Source organism: Agelaius tricolor, unplaced genomic scaffold, assembly GCF_023055355.1.
Source record: "Agelaius tricolor isolate 1412-34295 unplaced genomic scaffold, bAgeTri1.0.p SCAF_11, whole genome shotgun sequence".
Classification (NCBI taxonomy): Eukaryota; Metazoa; Chordata; class Aves; order Passeriformes; family Icteridae; genus Agelaius; species Agelaius tricolor.
The window spans coordinates 26,227,300-26,245,768 of NW_027269271.1; the positions used below are offsets into that span (position 1 = coordinate 26,227,300).

Genomic DNA, 18,469 nt, shown 5'->3' on the forward strand with positions numbered 1-18,469 from the left:
GCGCCAGCCAGGCTGGACACAAGGCACAGGGCAGACCCCAGTGCCAGCCAGGCTGGACACAAGGCACAGGGCAGATCCCAGCACCAGCCAGGCTGGACACAAGGCACAGGGCAGACCCCAGTGCCAGCCAGGCTGGACACAAGGCACAGGGCAGATCCCAGCACCAGCCAGGCTGGACACAAGGCACAGGGCAGATCCCAGCATTAGCCGGGCTGGACACAAGGCACAGGGCAGACCCCAGCGCCAGCCAGGCTGGACACAAGGTGCTCCGGGTGCTGCATCCCTGCCATCCCCTCTGTTCCCAAGGAAAACCAGGAACAAATGTGGCTGCAGCAGCTCCCCCCGGGGCACCCCCACCAGGGAGGGCTCTGCACAGCCGGGTGCCATTCCCGGTGCCATTCCGGCGGTGCCAGCTCTGCCGCGGGGGTGTGAGCAGCAAGAGAGGAGCAGCAGCCAGAGCCCCCCGCCCGCTCCCCAGGACCAGCCCTGGCAGCTGTTTCCAATAGAACCAGGGACAGCTTTACAAGAGAAAAATCGGGAACAAAAGGCAGGAGAAAATCCAAGTTTCCAAGGTAAGGAAGGAAATGATCAGGAGCACAGGAAAGTCCCACTCGTACCCAACAGACGGCGTCCTGACCTAACACCTCCCCACCGCCGGACAGCAGCGCCCGTGCCCGCGGCTTCCCGGCACGGCACGGCTTGGCACGGCACGGCTTGGCACGGCGGCCCCTCGCCCTCTTTGTTCCTGCCAAGGGACCCCCGAAGGGCGGCCGGGGAGGGCAGGGCTGGAGCTTTGTGCTCTGCCGGAGCCCAGCATCTGCCGGGGGCAGCGCTCCCCCCGCGGGTCCCCTCGCCGGCCTCACCGCGCTCGCCCACGTGGCCGCCGGGGCAGACAATGGGATGGGGATGGCGCTGGGGCTGCCGCGCTCGCCACCACGGCAAGGCCTTCCTCCTCCTCCTCCTCCTCCTCCCCGCTGCGGGCTCTGCCTGCCGCTGGAAGCTGGCCCCTCTCAAGCACTGGGGGGAGGGGGATTAAAAAGATACTATAAAAAAAAACCAAAAAACCAACCAAAAAACAGGGAAAAGAAAAAATGCTCGAGTCCGGCTCGCTGCTGCACTCGCGCAAGGCGAGGGCATGCACGCAGCGGGATGGGCAATGGGGCAGCAGGGCAGCACCCCCGTGGGCAGCAGCCAGACCTCAGCACCCAGCCATGCAGGGGGTCCCCAGCCCTGGCACAAACCCCCATTCGCCCTCCCATCCTCGGGCAGGACTGGAGAAACCCTTCCTCTCCTCCCGTCCCACTCCCGGCTTTTTTGGAGAACCCCCTCCCGGAGCGGAGCCAGAGAAACTTTGCGTGTTCGCACCATTTGTTGATATAAAACCCATCCCCTGCCTTACTTTTGCACAGGCACTCGGGGTGGGGTGGAGGGGGGGAACGTCTGTTTCTATTTGAAACCGTCAAAATTAGCATTCAGTAATTAAAAATCACACCCTTTCTCTTAATAACCTAACCAGCATGATACAATCAGGTTGTGCCAACTCTTTAATCTAATTGACTAATTACAGATTTTAATTTAGTCAGTTACTGAACAACTGTTGACAATTTGTTTTCATTAGGGACAGAACAGGATAAATATTTAGGCTCCCCAGTCAAAGACTAAGACATAAGCTCTGGGCTCTGACCTCCGGTTTCACAATGGAGCCTTCTCCATGAGCATCACCCGTGGAAAGGTGCTGCTCTGCAATGCCCTGGTCCTGCTGCTGGGCAGCAGGAAGTCTGGAAGCCGAGGCTGCTCTGTCATGAGAGCCAATGTTGTTTAAGATACAATTATTAAACTAATCCACCCTTGCATGGTACTCCAGCAAGAGCAGGCTTTAAAGGACACCCAGGCTCACCAGTACCCTTAACTGGGAGGGAAGGCTGAGCCAGCGCTGCCAGGAGAGGGAATATCTGGATTTATTTATTTTTGTTGCAATTTTTTTTTTTTTTTTTTTTTTTAAGTGATGGGGAGTTTTGCAGCTGCTCCTGGCAGCCTGCCACTCCTGAAGGATACTCCTCTCTCTGGTTACCTACCAGAGAACCCTGTCCCTGCAGAGTGGAGCTGGATGGAGCCCAGACGGAGCACAGTCCCGCATGGAAACAGGACAGAGCTGTGTGTGCCACCACTGAGCCACATGCCCACGGCTCAGGCAATGCCTGTGGGGCCACACAAAGCTGTTCCCAACCCCTGTCCCTGCACTGCACTAAACCTGCCCCAAAACACCTCTTCTCCTTCACAACATGTTTCTCCTCCACAACACTGGCTGCACACAACAGGAGAAGCTCTCATGGACCATCACCACCACCACCACAGAGGTACTCATGGATCAACACTCTCTGTCCCACCCTCACAGCCTTGGGTGCCTCAAACAAGGCACTACAACCTTCACTGGTCCTGGAGCAAGAAGAGAGCCTGGCATGGCAGAGGAGACAGTCACACCAAAGCCTTCATGCACGAACTGCATCCCTTCCCAGGGGTCCCACAAGGCCATGTCACCTGCCAGTGCACCATGCCACGAGCTGGCCACACAGACCCTAGGGAGCAGATGGTGCTGGGACAAGGAAATGCTCCCTGCAGCCCAAGAAAACCCAGGCAGTGATGCTGGGATGGGGTGCCTGTCCCACACCTGGTGGGGTGTGACTGGCAGATTCATCATACAAGAACCATCCCTGGGACACCCCCAGTCTGTACAGCCAGCAGACCAAAGTCTTTCCAGCCTCTTGGGCTTCACCTTGTTTCCACCGAGCACACTAACTCCAGCAAGCCTGAATTCTCCATCCATCCATCCATCCATCCATCCATCCATCCCCACGAGCTTCAGAACCCCCTAAGATCTCTCTAAGGGGGACTTTTTAATATAAAAAGGAGGAGCCCTGGTTATCCCCAACCAAGACAGGAGCCCCCAATACACCATCTTTTCCCAGACCAACCACTGCAGCTCCAGCAGCAACCACCTCCACTGCTGCAGACATCTTTCCAGACCCAAGTTAGAAAGAACTGCAGCAGCTCTCCAAAGTTAAAAACAAAAACAAATAAATCAATGCTTTGCATTAATGGCAAGTTGAAGCCACAGCTCCGCAGATCTTGTGCTGCAAAGAAAACAGCATTTCAAATGCTCCCAAGTGCAGGTCCTCCTCGGGAAGAAACTGGGGGAAACAGAGCTAGGGCATGATGAAGTCAAAGTCTTCATCAGCTAAAGGCTACCCCGAGTTTTCTCTCCTGCATGTTGACATGAGCTGGCTGTGCAGGCAGAGCAACACCACAAAAAAAGTATGTAGCAAACAGTCAACTAGATTTAAGTTCATTTTCTGTAGCTCGAGGCCAAAATCGACTGAAGTGGTTCTGGTGATCAAGTTTTCTGCAATTCCCCTTTCTATGTATTAGCTCTTTGACAGAAATTCACTGCGGTATTTAAACTGGCAGTCATCACCGCTAACTCAAATTGTATTGGCTTTCACGGCGTTGAAATGCTCAACTGTGAGCAGCCATCGGCCAATTCCCAGATAACGCGGCGGCTGAAATCCCCTGTCATGACCAGAGATCCCCTTGCAAGCTCTGGGAGCGTGCTGGAACGCTGGCCTGCTCGCCACGGGGCTTGGAGGAACCTAAATCAATGCCTGAGTTTTAGGAGTTGGTGCTTGTGGGGCTGTTAGCTTGGACAAACTTTTTGTGTACAGGTGGAAGGGGATGATGAAGAAACCTGCAACAACACAACTTGATAGTTGTGTTAACAGATGCACAGACATGCCAGAGATGGAAGGGTAGAGCAGAGCAGCATTCCTCCTGCCTGTGCCAGGTGAATCCCCACTCCTATCACTCTTCCGCCAACAAGCACCTTTCTACAAAGTCCCAGCAGGCTTTTGTCCCAGCCTGGGAGAAAAACCTCAGGGGAAAGGTAAAAAGCAGTATTTTCAAGCACTCACAGGACTCCACAGTTTTCAAGGGTCACCTCAAAAAAGAGTGGTGGGATTTCTCCTTAGTTTCTTAATTTCCTTCCTTACTTTAATTTCTCACTTAAGATTTAAACACTCAAAACTGGAGGGGGAAATCGGCAATTTGTCCTGCTGCTCCTAACAGTTTTCATACAGTTATGCCAGAAAATAAAGTGGAAATGACACACCACGCAAATCCCACCCTGCTAATAAGGAGAACTGCTCCCCCTTCCCAAAAGATCTCCATCCCAGGCAAGAACCTCTCCAGTGTTGGCTCTGGGAAAGTGACGTGCTAGGCTCCCAAAGCATCCCCTCTTTCTGTCCTTACAGTAGCACAGTATCAGGGTTAACACACACCATATTTTGGGCAAACACCAAGCAGGACACACAGAGTTTGCCCGTTGCTGGCCAAGTGTAAACACAATGCTCTACAAACCTGGGGCAAGACTTAGATTGGGATATTTTTAACCACAGCCACCACATGAAGCAATTCATGACTCACTGATCCAGCCCCATTTGGGGCTCACATCCCATTTTAGCTGCCATGCACTGCTGATGGCTCGCTGGGTTTGCTGTTTGACACTGCCCACCACGCTCACCAGTACCAGCAGCCTGCCCGGGAGCTGGAGAGGAACAAGGCTCTATTCACACTCCCACGGTTATCATTCGGTTCTTTGGTCAATATTTAAGTTTTGGCCAGGTAGGTCCCTGCCCTGTAAAGTACACGCTGTGCCAGGAAAACACCACTCCTCAGCGAGGCACTGCACCCTGAGCATCCGTCAGCAGCCACGCCACGGAGAAGCACAAGCCCTGTCTTGGGGCCAAAACACTGCCTGGGGAAACCAACCCAGTGCCACCAAGCCAAAGCACAGGGGAGTGAGAATCTTAGGAGTTACCCAAAAGGTAAAGCACTCGGGGCTCTTAGAAAACTGCATTACACTGAGAATTAAAAACAATCAGAATTGTGTCTATTTACTGTAAGCTTAAAGCAACGTGTATTAAAGAAGTTTATGCGAATCATCTAATGCACTCAGGCCTATTGTTAGAATTATTACCAAGCTAAAAAAAGATTAATTTCTCTAAATACACTAAATCCTCAGACACGATGAACAGGCTGCTGTGGATGGAGCATTACCAAGTCTTGCTTGCTAATGTCATCTTCACCTGTGGCTCTGCTGCCCAAAGATCTACCTTTGCCTTGCTCCTGATGACCCCACTGTCCCATCTAGGCTCCCAAACCCCCCACAATTTGCCCCAAAACATCCAGGAAGCCAGCAGAAGCCAACAACTGCTAGACATGCTGCTGGTTATCAGCTCTGACCCCTGGTTCAGGAGTTCACCATCTTAATCCGACCCAGTGAAAACAAGCAACGCAGACAGCGGCCGCAGGGATGGACAGACAGACAAACTCCACCTAGCAAATACACAGACACACTTGTCCCAAGACCCAGCGGGGTGGGAAGAGACAAGAGGCAGCTCAGCAGCCAGCCCAGCCTCTCTGGCACTGCCCGTGCCCCAGGGTGACTGCTGTGCCCAGTGCCAGTGTGTGAGAGAGCCGCGGAGGTCCCCGAGACACTCGCCTGGCACTGCTCGCCAGCAAACCCTCACATATCCCCAGCCAGGCATGTCCAGGCAACCAGAAACTTGGGAAGGGAGGAAAAATGGTTTCCATACCATAGTCTCCCTGGAGCAGACAAAACCAGCTCCTGCTACGAGGTTTAAACGCGCTTGACTGGGGTCCAAGCCCGCAGCCAGGTGACTAATGCTTTGATGCACGTTCCTCCCAACGCTGTGGATGCGGGCACCGCGTGTGGGACGGGAGCGGGCAGCCCACCCGTCACCCATGGGGCAGACATGCCATGCACCCTTGGCAAGAGGGATCCTTTGGGAGACACCTCAGACTCAAGCATGCCACCATCCATCCCTGGGTCGTACTGACACCTCTGCAGAGAGCAACCCAAACCACGGAGAGCCAAGATGCACAATGACCAACCAACCAACCAATGGGGGTCTGCAACACCAGCTTCAACCAGACAACACCTCTCCCCTTCTGGGATCAAGGGAGGACTCAGGAAACCAAGGAAGCCCCCAGCCTTGCCAAAGGCAGGGAGATATTAACTGGGGCATTCAACAGCGGCTTGGGGAATTCCCCCTTCTCCTCCCCACCAAAATCCAACCCCCGCCCATCCTGCAAGGTGCCCTCAGCATGAAACACCTCACCACCAGAGTGTCCTCAGCATGAAATATCTTGCCATCGACCCTCTATAAACGCTTTGTTGTCCATTGCTATGCAAAACTTCTTAATTCTACCACTAGCCCGAATGCCTTTAAGTGCTTAAGATAAGTATCTGAGCTCATTTACATAATTGCAACATTATGAAATACTGTTCAGTCAAATCAGAACATTGCTGGTTAAAAAAAAACCCCACGCTTTTTGCCAGTCGGTTACGTTAGGTTGGCTCTCGGTGCGCCGGAGCTCCCCAACGCCGTAATTACCGCGAGGATTAGAAACTTGTTACTCACGTAGTCATGAAAGGCTTTGGCTTCACTCGAATGTTCACAAGTGTCTCGCCTTTCGGGAGCCGCGCAGTACAGGTCCCAAAACACGCTGCACGGCAGGGAGAGACGGGAGAACAGCAGTTACTCATCAGGGATCGGACACCCAGGTCAGCGCAGGTGAGCGGCTTCCCAGCCCACGGCTGGGCTGGCACCTCAGCTGGATCCAGCTGTGCATCCCAGCTTTACACTCCTCGGACCTGACTCAGGAGTGGGGATGCTGGGCGCTTGAGGAAGCAAAAGTAGCCTTCAAGAGGCAACACCTTGAAGGGATAACCCCCGAGAGACTTCAGGGACTTCTCCAGCCTCGCAGCCGCCCAGCCCTGCTCCCCTGGGCGCCCCAGCGGCACCGGCACAGCCCGGTACCTGCGGCTGGCCCGGCAGCTCTCCAGCGGGAGCCCTGCCCGCCGCTCCCGCGGGGCCGGGGGTGGCTCCGCCGCGCCTCGACGCCCGCGGGGAGCGGGAGCCGGGGCGGTTCGGGGCTCGCCGCCGCTGCTGACTCACGCCACTACCGGGGCTGTACCCCGCGGGGCCCCGCGCCACCGGCGCGCACCCCCCGCCCCCGGGGGGCTGCTCCCACCCGCGACGGGACACCCCCGCACTTACCACCACCAGGAGTGCAGGAAGCCGGGGGGCTCGCCCAGCGTGATGTTCTTCTCCCACCGGATCTGCGGGCAAGAGGAAGACGGCGGGGGGTGGGTTGGGGGGGGGGGGCGGTGCGGGCGGGGGGTGGTCGCGGGTGGGCGTGGGCCCCCACGCGCGGCGACCCCCCGGCGCCGCCGCCGCCCCGCGCAAGATGGAGGGCGGGCGTGCGGCGGCGCACAAAGGGCGCGGGGGGGCGGCGGGGCTCACCTCGGACAGGAAGGTCTGCGCAGACTTCTGGGCGCCGACGTGCAGCAGGTACTCGTAGACGTACAGCGCCAGCCTGCAACAGCCGAGCGCCGGGTCGGAGGAGGAAGAAGCGCCCCGCTCCCGCCCCGCACAAAGCCGCCCGCCGCCACCGCCGCCCCGCTCCCCCCGCCGCCACCGCCGCCGCTGCCGCTCTTACTTCTCCCGCGCCTGCCCGTCCGAGGGCACCGCCGAGCCCTTCCCTTTGGCGAACATGGTCCGCGCCGAGGAGGAGGGGGACGGCCGCCGAGAGCCGCCGCTGCCGCCGGAGCCGCTGCGCCCGCCGCCGAGGGAGCGCCGGGGGCTGTCAGAGCGCCGGCCGCCGCCGCGCCCCCATCGCCCCGCGCCCGCCGCCGCTCGCTGCGCCCAACGCGCCGCTGGCCGCGCACCCGAACGTGGCCGCGCCGGGCGCCGCCCCCGCCGCCGACGGGCGCCCGCTGCCGCCAATCACCGCCGGGCGCGGGCGGGGCCTCCCCGCGCCACGCCCCGCTCCGGAGGCGGCGGGCGGCCTCCCGCGGCGGGCAGGGAGGGCGGGCGGCGGCGGCGCGTGGTCCTAGAGCGCGCCCGGCTCGGCCCGCGGGCGGCGCCGCTTCCCCAGCGCCGCGCGGCGCGCGGGCCCTTTAAGGCGGCGGGCCGCGGCGCGCAGCGCGCGCTGATTGGCCGGCGCCGCGGAGACCTCGGAAGGGGGGACTTGAAACCGCCCGTCGGGGGGGCGCGGGGAGCGGCGGTGCGGCCGGGCGGGCGCTGCCGCTCCGCGGCGCCGGGCGGGACGGACCCGGCGGGAGGCAGGCACGGAGAGGAGGAAGGAGGGAGGGAGGCGGCCGGGGGCTGGGCACGCCGCCTGCTCCTCCGGACCGGCCCCGGCGGGTCCCGCCCGGCGCCGCGCACCCCGGCCCCGCGCTGCCGGCGGTCACCCCGGGGGCCAGGCGCGCCCGGCTGCGCGGAGCCCTGAGCGGAGCCCGGGGCCAGAGTGTCCTGGCTGCCAGCTCCAGTCACGGGGCTCGTTCGCTTCGCTGCCCTTAAAAACACGCGGGGAAAGGCACCCCCCGCGGGCCGGGCGAGGGTCTGTGGGGACCCTTCCGCCTCTCTCCGGGGGCTCGGGCAGGGCCACGCCGTGTCCCAGCGCGCCTCCAATTTAAAACTCAGGGCTTTGCCTCCCTGCCCCACCAACATCTGCTTCTGCAGAACCAAACTAACCACCAGTGCCGGCCTCGGGTGGCGGCGCCCATGGGGACAGATGTTGGAGCGGCACAAAAATAAGAGCTTCAAACAGCTCCTTCCCCCTGCCCTGGCCTCACCTCTCCCTCCGAAGTGAGTGGCTGAACAAAACCCAGCGGCTGCGCGCCTGGCCGAGGCTGTGTGATGAGTTACCCCCCGCTAGAACGGGGATGCCGGGTGCGAGCGGGGCCATGCGCTGCGTGCGGGGGCTCGGAGGCTCCGGGCGGCGGCGGCGGGGGAGCCGCGGGGCGGGGGAGGGAGGGACTCCCGCGGCGGCGGCAGCGCTGCGGCGCCCGTGGGAATGTTCACGGCCATCGGGACCTGCCCGAGCAGGGCCAAACTCGTTCACAGGTTAAATTGAGGTTTAATTTGAACTGGGTGGGGGGGGTGGGGGGGAAGAAAAAAAGTCTTGCAATGCGGTAGGTCGAAAAGGATCAAAACTTGCAGGATCGTCCAAGATCGTCTCAGCTGAAAAAGAAAATCTGGGGCTTCGCCTAAGTTTTGGGTTTTATGGTGGGGGCCGGGGTGGCGGCGGTGATGACAAGGCAGGCGTGAGGGGCTCTGCTCCACGCACATCTCTGCAGCACAGACCAGAGGGACAGGCCAGACAAACCCCAGACTTTGTGTCTCCCGAGCCTCTGCATCCCTCTGCTCCTCTGCTGCTCTGATGGGTTCAAAAATAACTGGGAGTGTCCCCTGGGACTGAGGCTATGGGATAAATCTGACCCTCCAGCAGCACGTGAGAAGTTCACTAAATATCCCTGGTTAAAAATAATACCATGATATCCTGTACCTCCTGCGTGGAGGTGGAAAGCACTAATGCCACTGGAATGATGGGCGCCATGCCCTCGGCAGCAAAAGGGGCCTCTCTGTGCCCAGAATATTGCCCTGCCCTGCTCCTGTTCATCGGGAGCTTGTTTTCTTGTAACTCTATGATTTTTTGGGATAGGTGAGTAGGCAAAACCCAGCCACTTCCTCTCCCCAACCCCTGGAGTAGTTTGGGACATGAAGCAAGCCCAGGGAAGTGAGATGGGAGGCAGGATCCCTTCCTCTCCAGGTGCCTTCAGCAGTCTGGTTCCAGGTCTCCAGGCAGGAGTGGAGGATGTTTCCGAGATGCTCAGAGGAGAGAGCAGGCCGAGAAGGGAGACAGGAAACCACCACGGCTTTCCCTCCTCTCTTGCGCACAGCTGTAGTTCCCAGCTTTTTCTAGTGGAAACAGCCAAGAGCAGTTGATGAAAACCTTCCCAAAGTGGCACCAAAAGAAATTATCAATGTTGTCATCCCAGGGTGGCAGAGCCTGACCTGCCAGGTGCCAAATGCCAGCATTTGAGGTGAGGGTGGAAACTCCCAGCCCGTGTGAATTCACCGGGCACCGGCCCTGCCTTCGCATCTCCCCCGACCTGATGATTAGAGCAAATTATAAGCTGGTGCTTTGGACCAACTTAGCTAAAGATCAGAAGGGAGACTAATTTCATATCATCACCACCGCAGAATGCAATTAAGTGGCTCTGCAAAGTTTTAACGCAAGTTGTGACAGGAAATTTAGGAAAAAATAAATTCCCCACACCCAAAGCCAGCAGCTTCATCTAGCCGAGTTGCAGGAAGATGTACCAAGGCTACCGAGCGCTCCCAAGGTGTGGAGGGCCACCTGTGGGCTACCTTACTTTGGCCAGACTTTCTCTTCGTCAGGAGTTTTTCTTGGGTTGCAGCAATTAAAGCACCAGAAGTCATTAAAAACCCCAAACCATCACCCAGCTGGTTGTTTTAAACACCTGCCCATGGATTTCTCCCAGCTGTCAGGGTGTCTCCCATGCCGGGGCTGCGTTGCACGGCACCCACCTGGTGGGTACCCAACAGATCCTGCTCCACTGAGCCCGAAGGCAGGAGAAGGTGCCGGGTGCCGGGGGAAAAGGCAGCGTCCCCTGGGCACAGCAAAGGGAAGGCTCAAATTTACTGCACACTGCCAGCGGCTCCGCTGGGACTGCTGTGGGATCCCCGTGGGCAGGCTCCCAGTGGGCAGGGATGTGCAGCAGGAAGGACAGGTTTGGGAGGGAGTAGCTGTGGGAAGAGTGGCCTCTCCACGTTGCATATTAATGCTCCTTGTGCTTTAATTGCGGTGGGACCTCTCGAGCAGAGCCATTAGCATGCAATGCGGAGGAACATGTATTTTTGGGATGCCTGCCTGGCTCACAGACTCTCAGCTGTGGGGAGGGGTAGGCTGTGGGATGCAGGGAGAGGTGTCTCGTTACCCCCCCCACCCCAGGGATGCCGCTGGAGTCGCAGCTCCTTCCTCGAGCCCCTGAATCATCCCCGCTGCCATCTGCTGCACCCTCGCTCTTCCCCACAGATGTCCTTCTTCCTTCCCCAGAAGGAGATGAGAACTGAGGACGAGGTGCCAAACACGACTTCAAACAGCATCTAATAAAACACGGGATTAATTTCTTCTGACTGGTGCTCAATGGCTCTGATTAAGCAGAGCAGGATTTAATTAGCTTGTTTGGACTGCCTCGAAGCCCGTGCCAAAGGTGGGGGAGTCTCAGCGCTTGGGTCTCCCCAGGCCCTGACCAAGAGCTCATGCAGGCCTTGAAGAGCAGAGCCCACTGCCTGCCCTGCCAGGATCCTCCTTCAGGATCCTCTGACCACCCTTTACCAGCCAGGATGGGTGCCTTGGCTGTGCTTAATCCCAGTGACACCCATGGGGCAGGCATGGGGGAATGACAGGAGCAGGGTGGGGTTGGTGGGGGACACAAGTTGGTGGCCCCACCAAGAAGACACTCTTGTGTCTCATCCTCTGAACCCCGTGCCTCTTGGCACAAAGCAAACTTGCCCTGCCACCAAGACCTTGAATTTAAAGTAACCCTGTTCTCTCCCTGATTTACTACCAGTTGCTGGCTCCTCTCCTCTCCCTCCGCCTGTCTCCTTTAACCCATTTCATTATCTATGCTAGCTTAGGCTTGTCTATGTGGGAACATCATGGTGAAGTTATTGCAAAATAGATGGGCTGTGAATGTAAAGCGTGGCAGCTATTCCCCAGCAGCTCCCAGCGTGGCAGCTCCAATTCCTCACCCGCAATTCCTGTGCTAACCTCGGCTGCAGGCAGGCACTGCAAAGGAGCCCAGGAGCACCCATGTGGGACACAGCTCCTGGGCTTTCCCCTGGGAAAGCTGGGAAACCATGCTGTGTTCCCATAGCTGGGCTTTAACTCTGTGGGTTCCTGTCACTGCAGAGGAGACAAACAGAGATAGAAGGCACAAAGGGAGAAGGAGACAGAGATAAAGCTGAGGTGGACTGCCCTGTCTGAGGAGCACAGGCAACTTGCAAGCCTCAAACTCACGCTTGTTGTTGGACTCCTGAGGAATGGGGCAAAGGCAAAACTCAAAATGTCAGACCCTGGTTACCCTGACAAGGTGTCACCTCTGCTCACCTCTTGCCAGTGCCAGCTGCTTTGGGCGAGTCTGGTTCTCCTTGTTCCCACCTCCTTTGCCACTAACCTGCATCTCCCTGCAAGGAACATTTTGCAATTAAATACCTCTCCCCACACAAACCAGCATGCAGGAGCTGTGGTCCTGCAGGGTGACAGCCCCAGCCTGGCTCCCAGCAGTGCTGCTGACATTCCCATGTGGTGCTGTCTGTGTCTGACCCTGCTCCTTCCCTGTGGCTGAGCTCTGGTGGCTGCCATGTGGGGCCAAGCAGGGCACTGGCATGAAGTGAGGTCACATCTAAGTGCTGCCTGTCAGTCTCCTATGGCAATGGCATTGCAGGGACCCTCCCAGGGGGTGCCAGCAGAGCTGTGTGTGCCTGCAGACCATATAGATGATGGGATGGTGCCCATCTTGGAATTTTCTCAGCCATCCCACAGGACAGCCTCTAAGCTGTGCCCAGTGCCAGCCATTCTCAATGAAGGATGGCAGCCTCTCCAGAGTAGCAGCAGTTTTCAGCTGCCTTGGGAGCCAGGCAAAAGCCCCACTGCCCCACCAAGTATCTGCAGTTCAACACCAGTGGTTTCCTCACCCCCCTGCCCTGGGCAAGGAGGGGTTTAGGCAGGGAACAGGATTACAGGATCTAAATCCAGCTCTGCTGGATCTGGTTTTGAGCCTCCTCTCTCTGTTGGGGCAGAGCCTTTGGGTCCTATCTCTCCTGTTCCTTCTCCAGGCTGAGTCCTTTATCTGTCACCTCTTCCATCTGTCTCCGCCTGATATGTGCCGCCTGCAGTGCCCCGAGCCAGCCGCCCCCTCCAGCGCCCTGCAACGGGGCCAGAGCCCCTGGGACAGAGGGTGACCTTGGGTTTTGCAGCAGACCTTCCCCTGCTGCCCCGTGGGTGCTCCCCCAGCAGGGTGGGACCAGTGCCAGGTGCGTGCATGGAGCTGTAAATCTGCTGCCAGCGCGGTGACAGTTTGGGTACTTATTTTAGCAGCCTTATTTTAGGTAAAAAGCTGCTGCAGGGTGAACCGTGGTCCAACTCGCTCTGCTGCCCACGAGGGTTTCCTCCATTGCTCCTGGGAGTTTTGTGGGAGGAAGGAGGACCTCAGGGCTATAGGAAAGGCTTTCCAGTCAGCAGCCTGCCATTAGAGCCAGTGTCCTCAGGGACACTCACCTCTGCAACATCCTCCAAGGTTTCAAACTCAGCTCTTGCTGCTTGGAAGGCTTGCTCTGGCTCCGCTCACACACCCAGCCATGCATGGCCACCTTGCTTCCCAGCAGGCAGTGAGGAGACCTGGCTGGTGCTCATCCATCCCCTGGCCTGCAGAATGCTGTATGGAACAGACTCGCCCCCAGGCCATGGACCACACTCCAAAGGGACCCCTTTCCTGCCCCCACACGGCACTGAGCACCCCTTTTTCTAACTGAAAAAACCCCAATCCAACCCATTTTATCAAGCTCACATTCTCCTGGCTTGCACCTTCACTTTGTCACATGGAAACACTGTGACTGGCTCTGCCCCCTGAGACCTTCAGGCAGGGAGCCACTTCCCCCCCACCCGGCTTTTACCTTTACTGTTTTCTGTGCGGTGTCTTCCTTCTCCCTCTGAGCACTCACCGCTCATCCAGCCTGCATGACTTGCTGACCCAGCACTCCTGCCTGCTCCTCCATCCGTTTTGCCTCCACACGTAATGCACTTTCATAATCTTCCCCAGGAAGGTCGTGCAGAGCAGGTCACGGTGCTGCATCAGGGGCTGTGACTGTGCAGGGTCCATCCCTGCACTGCCTGGGCTCCTGCACCTGGGCCTCCCTCAGCATCCACCCCACTGCTTGGCCCAGACACCTCCAGGGATGTATTTTTGGAAACCCCAAAATGCCTAGTTAGAGGGCTGCCTGCAGGAGAGGTGCTCCCATGTCGTGTCACTGGTCCCAGGGAGTTTTGCACTAAGCCGGGCTCAGTACTTAGGCTGCCCACAGCCTCCCCACATCCTGGCCCTGCTTGCTGCCAGATGAGTGGGGAGGGGGCAGGGGCTGGTGACTGCCTGCAACAACAGCCCAGGGGAACAACAGCCCAGATGTGAACCCCAGCAGCCCAGATGTGTACAACAGCCCAGATGTGTACAACAGCCCAGATGGGAACTGCAGCCTGGCCCTGCCAATGCCACAGGCTGAGGGATGCTTTGTGCCAAGACCACTGCCCCAGTGCCTCCCTCTGCTCCCAGATTTCTTCTGGGGGCTTTGCCATGCCCACAGTGTGCCCATGGCCACTGCCATCATCCCACCCACGGAGAAACACGAGAGCCATTGCAGAGACCCTGCCAAAACCTTTCCTATTCTGATCAGAGCAGGCGAGGGCTGCTCACCACAGGGCCTCGTTAGCTTAATGAATGAATTTCAAAGCTGGGCTTTCAGATGACATTTGGGCATACAGCTTTGGGCAAAAGACTTCCGGAGTGCCAGGCTAGAACACAAGTCTCCATGTCTCCAAAAATCCTCATCTTCTGGTTTCTGAGTGAAATAATAACCAAACCAGGAGACTCTCATAAAGGAAATCAGCAAAGACAACTACTTTTATATGTGCGCTTAAGTATTTAGGTCAGTATTTTTAGAATAAATAGCCGTGGGTTGGTTCCTATCTTTTCACTTTCATTTTTCACACTTCAGCTTCATTTTCCTGAATCTGGTTATACTGAAGCAGCAATTGGGTTCTGCAAAGCACTCACACCTACCAGCACACTGACCTCACTGCCTCCTGCTTCTCCATGGCTCCTCTGGCCTCTCCTTCTCCTCTGAGATAGCACCATGGATAGGAGCTGGATCTGTCCCCCTCTGCTAGAAAGATTTCCCCACAAGCTGGTGAGGGAAAAAAGAGGAAATGGGCTGCAGTGGGATCAGCTCTGCAAGGGAGTGAGGCTCTTTGCTGGTCTGAACCAGGAAAGGGATGCACGTGTGCACTGCCACGGCCCACCACGGATGTGTGTGGCTCCCTGCACGTCCCCAGCCCTGCTCCCAGTGCCATCCAGTCCCTTCCTGCTCCAAAGAGAGCCCTGGCCAAGAGCTGGGCGTTGCACCCTGCAGCCTGCTATTAAAAGCAAACCATCTAGAAGAGTCCTTCGGAGTGAAAGCAGCTTTTAAAGGAAACATTGGCAGCCTCGTTTGGCTGCAACAGTGCCTGCTTTGCTTACGGCCTCCAAAATTAGAAGAGACTCAGAAACTTAGGATGGATATTACTGCAGCAGAGTGGGGAGGGGGTATGAGGGGGAGGCTCCAGCCTGCTCAGCCTCAGCTGTGCTTCCCCAGGAACCAGGATGCTGCTCCATAGCTCATTGATACCTTTTTTTTTGTGGGGTAGAAGAAAAGATTGGCATGGGAAGGGAGCATGGGGCACAACGCTTGGCCAGCACAGAAATCCCGGGCACGCACGTGCTGCTGGAGGAAGCAGCGATCTCTGCTGTGCTAAACACGCTCGGCAGGAGCCACGGAGATGTGCCAAAGCCTCTTCATGACTTAGCTCCTAATAAACACGCTGCAGATGGGAAACGAGCCCTCGGCTTCCCCCAGCGTGGGCAAGCGGCGAGCTCACCCCGGCCATGCCCCAGCCCTGTGAGCTGGGGGGCACAGGGCATGCCCCTGCTGGCCCTGGGACTGGCTCTGGGCTCCTGCCTGCCCTGCACGGCCCCTGGAACTGGCTCTGGGCTCCTGCCTGCCCTGCACCGCCCCTGGGAGAGCTTTTCCCAAAGCAAAGCCTTCCTGCTCCCCGGCTCAACGGCCGCTTCACCTCCAAGAGTTATTCACAGATAAACTCCATAAATTTGGGGGACAGCCATTTTATCACTCCTGGCAGCTCTGTGCATTGCCTGCCACAAGGTGAAGCCGCGGGAGCTGGGAAGGGATGGGAAAAGCAGCTCCTGGGAGAGCTGGAGCAGCGGGATGCCTGGCCAGGACCGGCTCTGCTCTGGGACAGCTGGGGCCACGGCTGGCTGGATCCTGCCCCAGCTCCTGCTGCCCACCTGGGGTTTCTGAGGCTTTGTTAGACACAGGGAGGCTTGAGAGCAGCAAACCTCCTCCTCCTCCTCCTCCTCCCTGCCTTGCCTCCATGGATGATTTATTTCGACACGCGACTCCATCCTGTTTTGCTGCATCACTCCAGGCGCTTTATTGCTTCTGGCCTGGGCTGGCGACATCCCTGCACCCATCCCTGACTTCCTGGGAGCAGAAAGGAGCCCTGAAACCCCTGCCACCAGGCCTTGTCAGGATATCAACATGCTCCTGAGTTTTGGTGGTTAGCTGGCCTTTCCTGACCTCCCAGAGCAGCTTCCCTTCTCCTGGCCCCTTTCTTGAGCTGTTGGTCCATCACTGCCTGGCAGCTTCTACCCAGGGCTCTTTAGGGTGCCCATTGCTGGGAAGAAAGTCTGTGCTTGTCAATTCACTGGGAAAATTCTGCTGGAACATCACCTGTAAAAATAAGCACATTTTTAAAATTTCCACCCTTAATTGTGCCCTGCACTTAGAAAGGTGCAGTAGCTCTAAAGGCTCCGTGAGCCCCCAAAGTGACATGGCCCCTATCCATAGTGGGTGAGTGGGCAGTGTGCTCTGGCAGATGGGCACCACTGCCATCCTGGCTGTACAGGCTGCATTCCTGCCTGGAACACAGCACCCCAGCCTGTTGCAGGACTGTCCTCCCACCAGGCACTGCTGCTGGCAGTTTGGATTTTGAACTTTAACTTTGACCAAGCTATAGGTTGTTTTATTTTCCATGTTGCTGCCAGCCTGGTATTCCCTTTTCCCACGGGAAAACCAAAACTCCATGATGACTGCTGGAGATGCTAATGTGGAGGACGGGAGAGGGGCTTCCATCCAACACACTCCCTGCACCCCTCCAAAACTACCCCCTCCATTTCACAACCTCCCTGGACTGCCACGCAACCACTGAGAGCGGCTGGATTTGGTGCCTAAAATTCTTCTAATAAGGCTTTTTTTCCCTCTAAACCTGAGAGAGCAGGAAGAACCCCCTCCTCGTCTGGGCGAGATTTCCACACCTCAGTGGCGGTGGCGAGCGCTCTGCATGGCTCGCATTCAAATGAACCCGGCGCAGGCAGCGCTGCCGGGGGGCTGCCACCCATCCCCACGCCCGCCGAGCCGCTCATGTTTTTGGGAAGGAGCATTTGCCTGCCGTGGGCTCGGGGTTTCTGCCTCTGGCCGGAGCTGCGGTGTTGGGGTTTCCTGTTTACCCGCGCAGCTGTGCCGGCGGTTGGAGGGAGCTCGGCGTTGGCCAAAACATCCCCGGTGCCAAAACATCCCCGGTGCCAAAACATCGCCGGTGCCCTGAGCGGCTCCGGGGCGCAGAACCCCAACCAGCCTTTTGGCTTTTAATGTAGGCAGCAGCAGCGATCCGCTGGTAGAGGCTGCATGCGCATAATTAATTAAATTGCATAATTAATAACACTGCATTATTCATAAAGGCCTGGGGGCCGTCCCCACCATCACCCGGGGGCGAGTGCCACCCTGCCCCGGCAGCCCGGGACGCGGAGGCGAAGCCCCGCGCTGGCAGCACCCGAAGCCCCGCGGCCGCGGGCACGCGTGGGGGCGATGCCCTCCCCCAGGGCAGCGGAGGGTGGGCACTGGGGCCGTGTCCCGATCCCCGTTTCTCTCCCGGTCCCGGTCCGGGTCCCTCCCCCCTCAGCCCGAGTCCCCCCCGGGGGCCGCGCGGCGCCGCGCGGGCGGGGCGGGGCGCGGAAGGGGCTTCTTGAAACCGCCGCGCGCTGATTGGCCGAGCCTCGCTCCGCCCCGCCCCCTCCTCCTCACAGCCCCTCTCCCTCCCTTCCCTGCCGCCCTCTCCCCGCTCCGTGGGGGCCCGGGGGGTACCGGAGGGCGCCGTCCCCCCGCGGTGCCCACCCCCGGCCGCGGGGACAGGCGGGGACAGGCGGGGACGGGCGGGGCGGGTCGCGGCTGCGGGCCGGGGCCGGGGCCGGGGCCAGGGCCGGGGCCGGGGCGGCCGCGGCCGCCGGGGGGGGGGCGGGGGGTGCGCGCCGCCGCTCGGAGCAACGGCGCCCCCTGGCGGCCCGCGGCGGCACCGGTACCGCTCGGACCCGCGGGCGTCCCATGTCCGTGTGTCCCCCCGTGTCCGTGTGTTCCCCCGTGTCCGTGTGTCCCCCTTTGTCCGAGTGTTCCCCTGTGTGTGTGTGTCCCCTCGTATCCTGTGTCCGTGTGTCCCCCCGTGTCTGTGTGTTCCCCTGTGTCCAAGTGTCCCCCCTTGTCCGTGTGTCCCCCCCGTGTCCTGTGACCGTGTGTCCCCCTCGTGTCCGTGTGTCCCCCCATGTCCGTGTGTCTTCCCGTGTCCCTATGTCTCCCTGTGTTCTGTAGCCGTATGTCCCCCCCATGTCCATATGTCCCCCCGTGTCCGTGTGTCCTCC

At 58.6% G+C, this 18,469-nt stretch overlaps 1 protein-coding gene and 3 long non-coding RNA genes across 9 annotated transcripts in view; 1 reads left to right on the top strand and 3 right to left on the bottom strand.

The window, feature by feature from the left end:
* Nucleotides 1–7,779, bottom strand: part of SSBP3 (single stranded DNA binding protein 3) — a 55,627-nt gene extending 47,848 nt beyond the window's left edge. For all 6 annotated transcript variants that reach the window (XM_071436795.1, XM_071436794.1, XM_071436793.1 and 3 more), the window contains exons 1-4: nt 7,579–7,779; nt 7,383–7,455; nt 7,137–7,198; nt 6,498–6,582 (exon numbers count right to left, since the gene is read on the bottom strand). In XM_071436795.1, coding sequence (XP_071292896.1) covers nt 6,498–6,582; nt 7,137–7,198; nt 7,383–7,455; nt 7,579–7,634 — 276 coding nt within the window. In that variant the 5' untranslated portion in view covers nt 7,635–7,779. The remainder of the gene's footprint in view (nt 1–6,497; nt 6,583–7,136; nt 7,199–7,382; nt 7,456–7,578) is intronic.
* Nucleotides 7,780–8,662: 883 nt separating this feature from the next.
* On the top strand, nt 8,663–11,084 carry LOC139594540 (uncharacterized). The gene is made up of 2 exons (XR_011680658.1): nt 8,663–8,729; nt 11,005–11,084. It is a non-coding gene; the product is annotated as an uncharacterized lncRNA (long non-coding RNA).
* Nucleotides 8,729–14,963, bottom strand: LOC139594539 (uncharacterized). The gene is made up of 3 exons (XR_011680657.1): nt 13,231–14,963; nt 12,061–12,137; nt 8,729–9,842 (listed from the first exon to the last, which is right to left on the bottom strand). It is a non-coding gene; the product is annotated as an uncharacterized lncRNA (long non-coding RNA).
* Nucleotides 14,964–16,184: 1,221 nt separating this feature from the next.
* LOC139594043 (uncharacterized) lies at nt 16,185–17,661 on the bottom strand. The gene is made up of 2 exons (XR_011680496.1): nt 17,096–17,661; nt 16,185–16,511 (listed from the first exon to the last, which is right to left on the bottom strand). It is a non-coding gene; the product is annotated as an uncharacterized lncRNA (long non-coding RNA).
* Nucleotides 17,662–18,469: the final 808 nt, after the last annotated feature.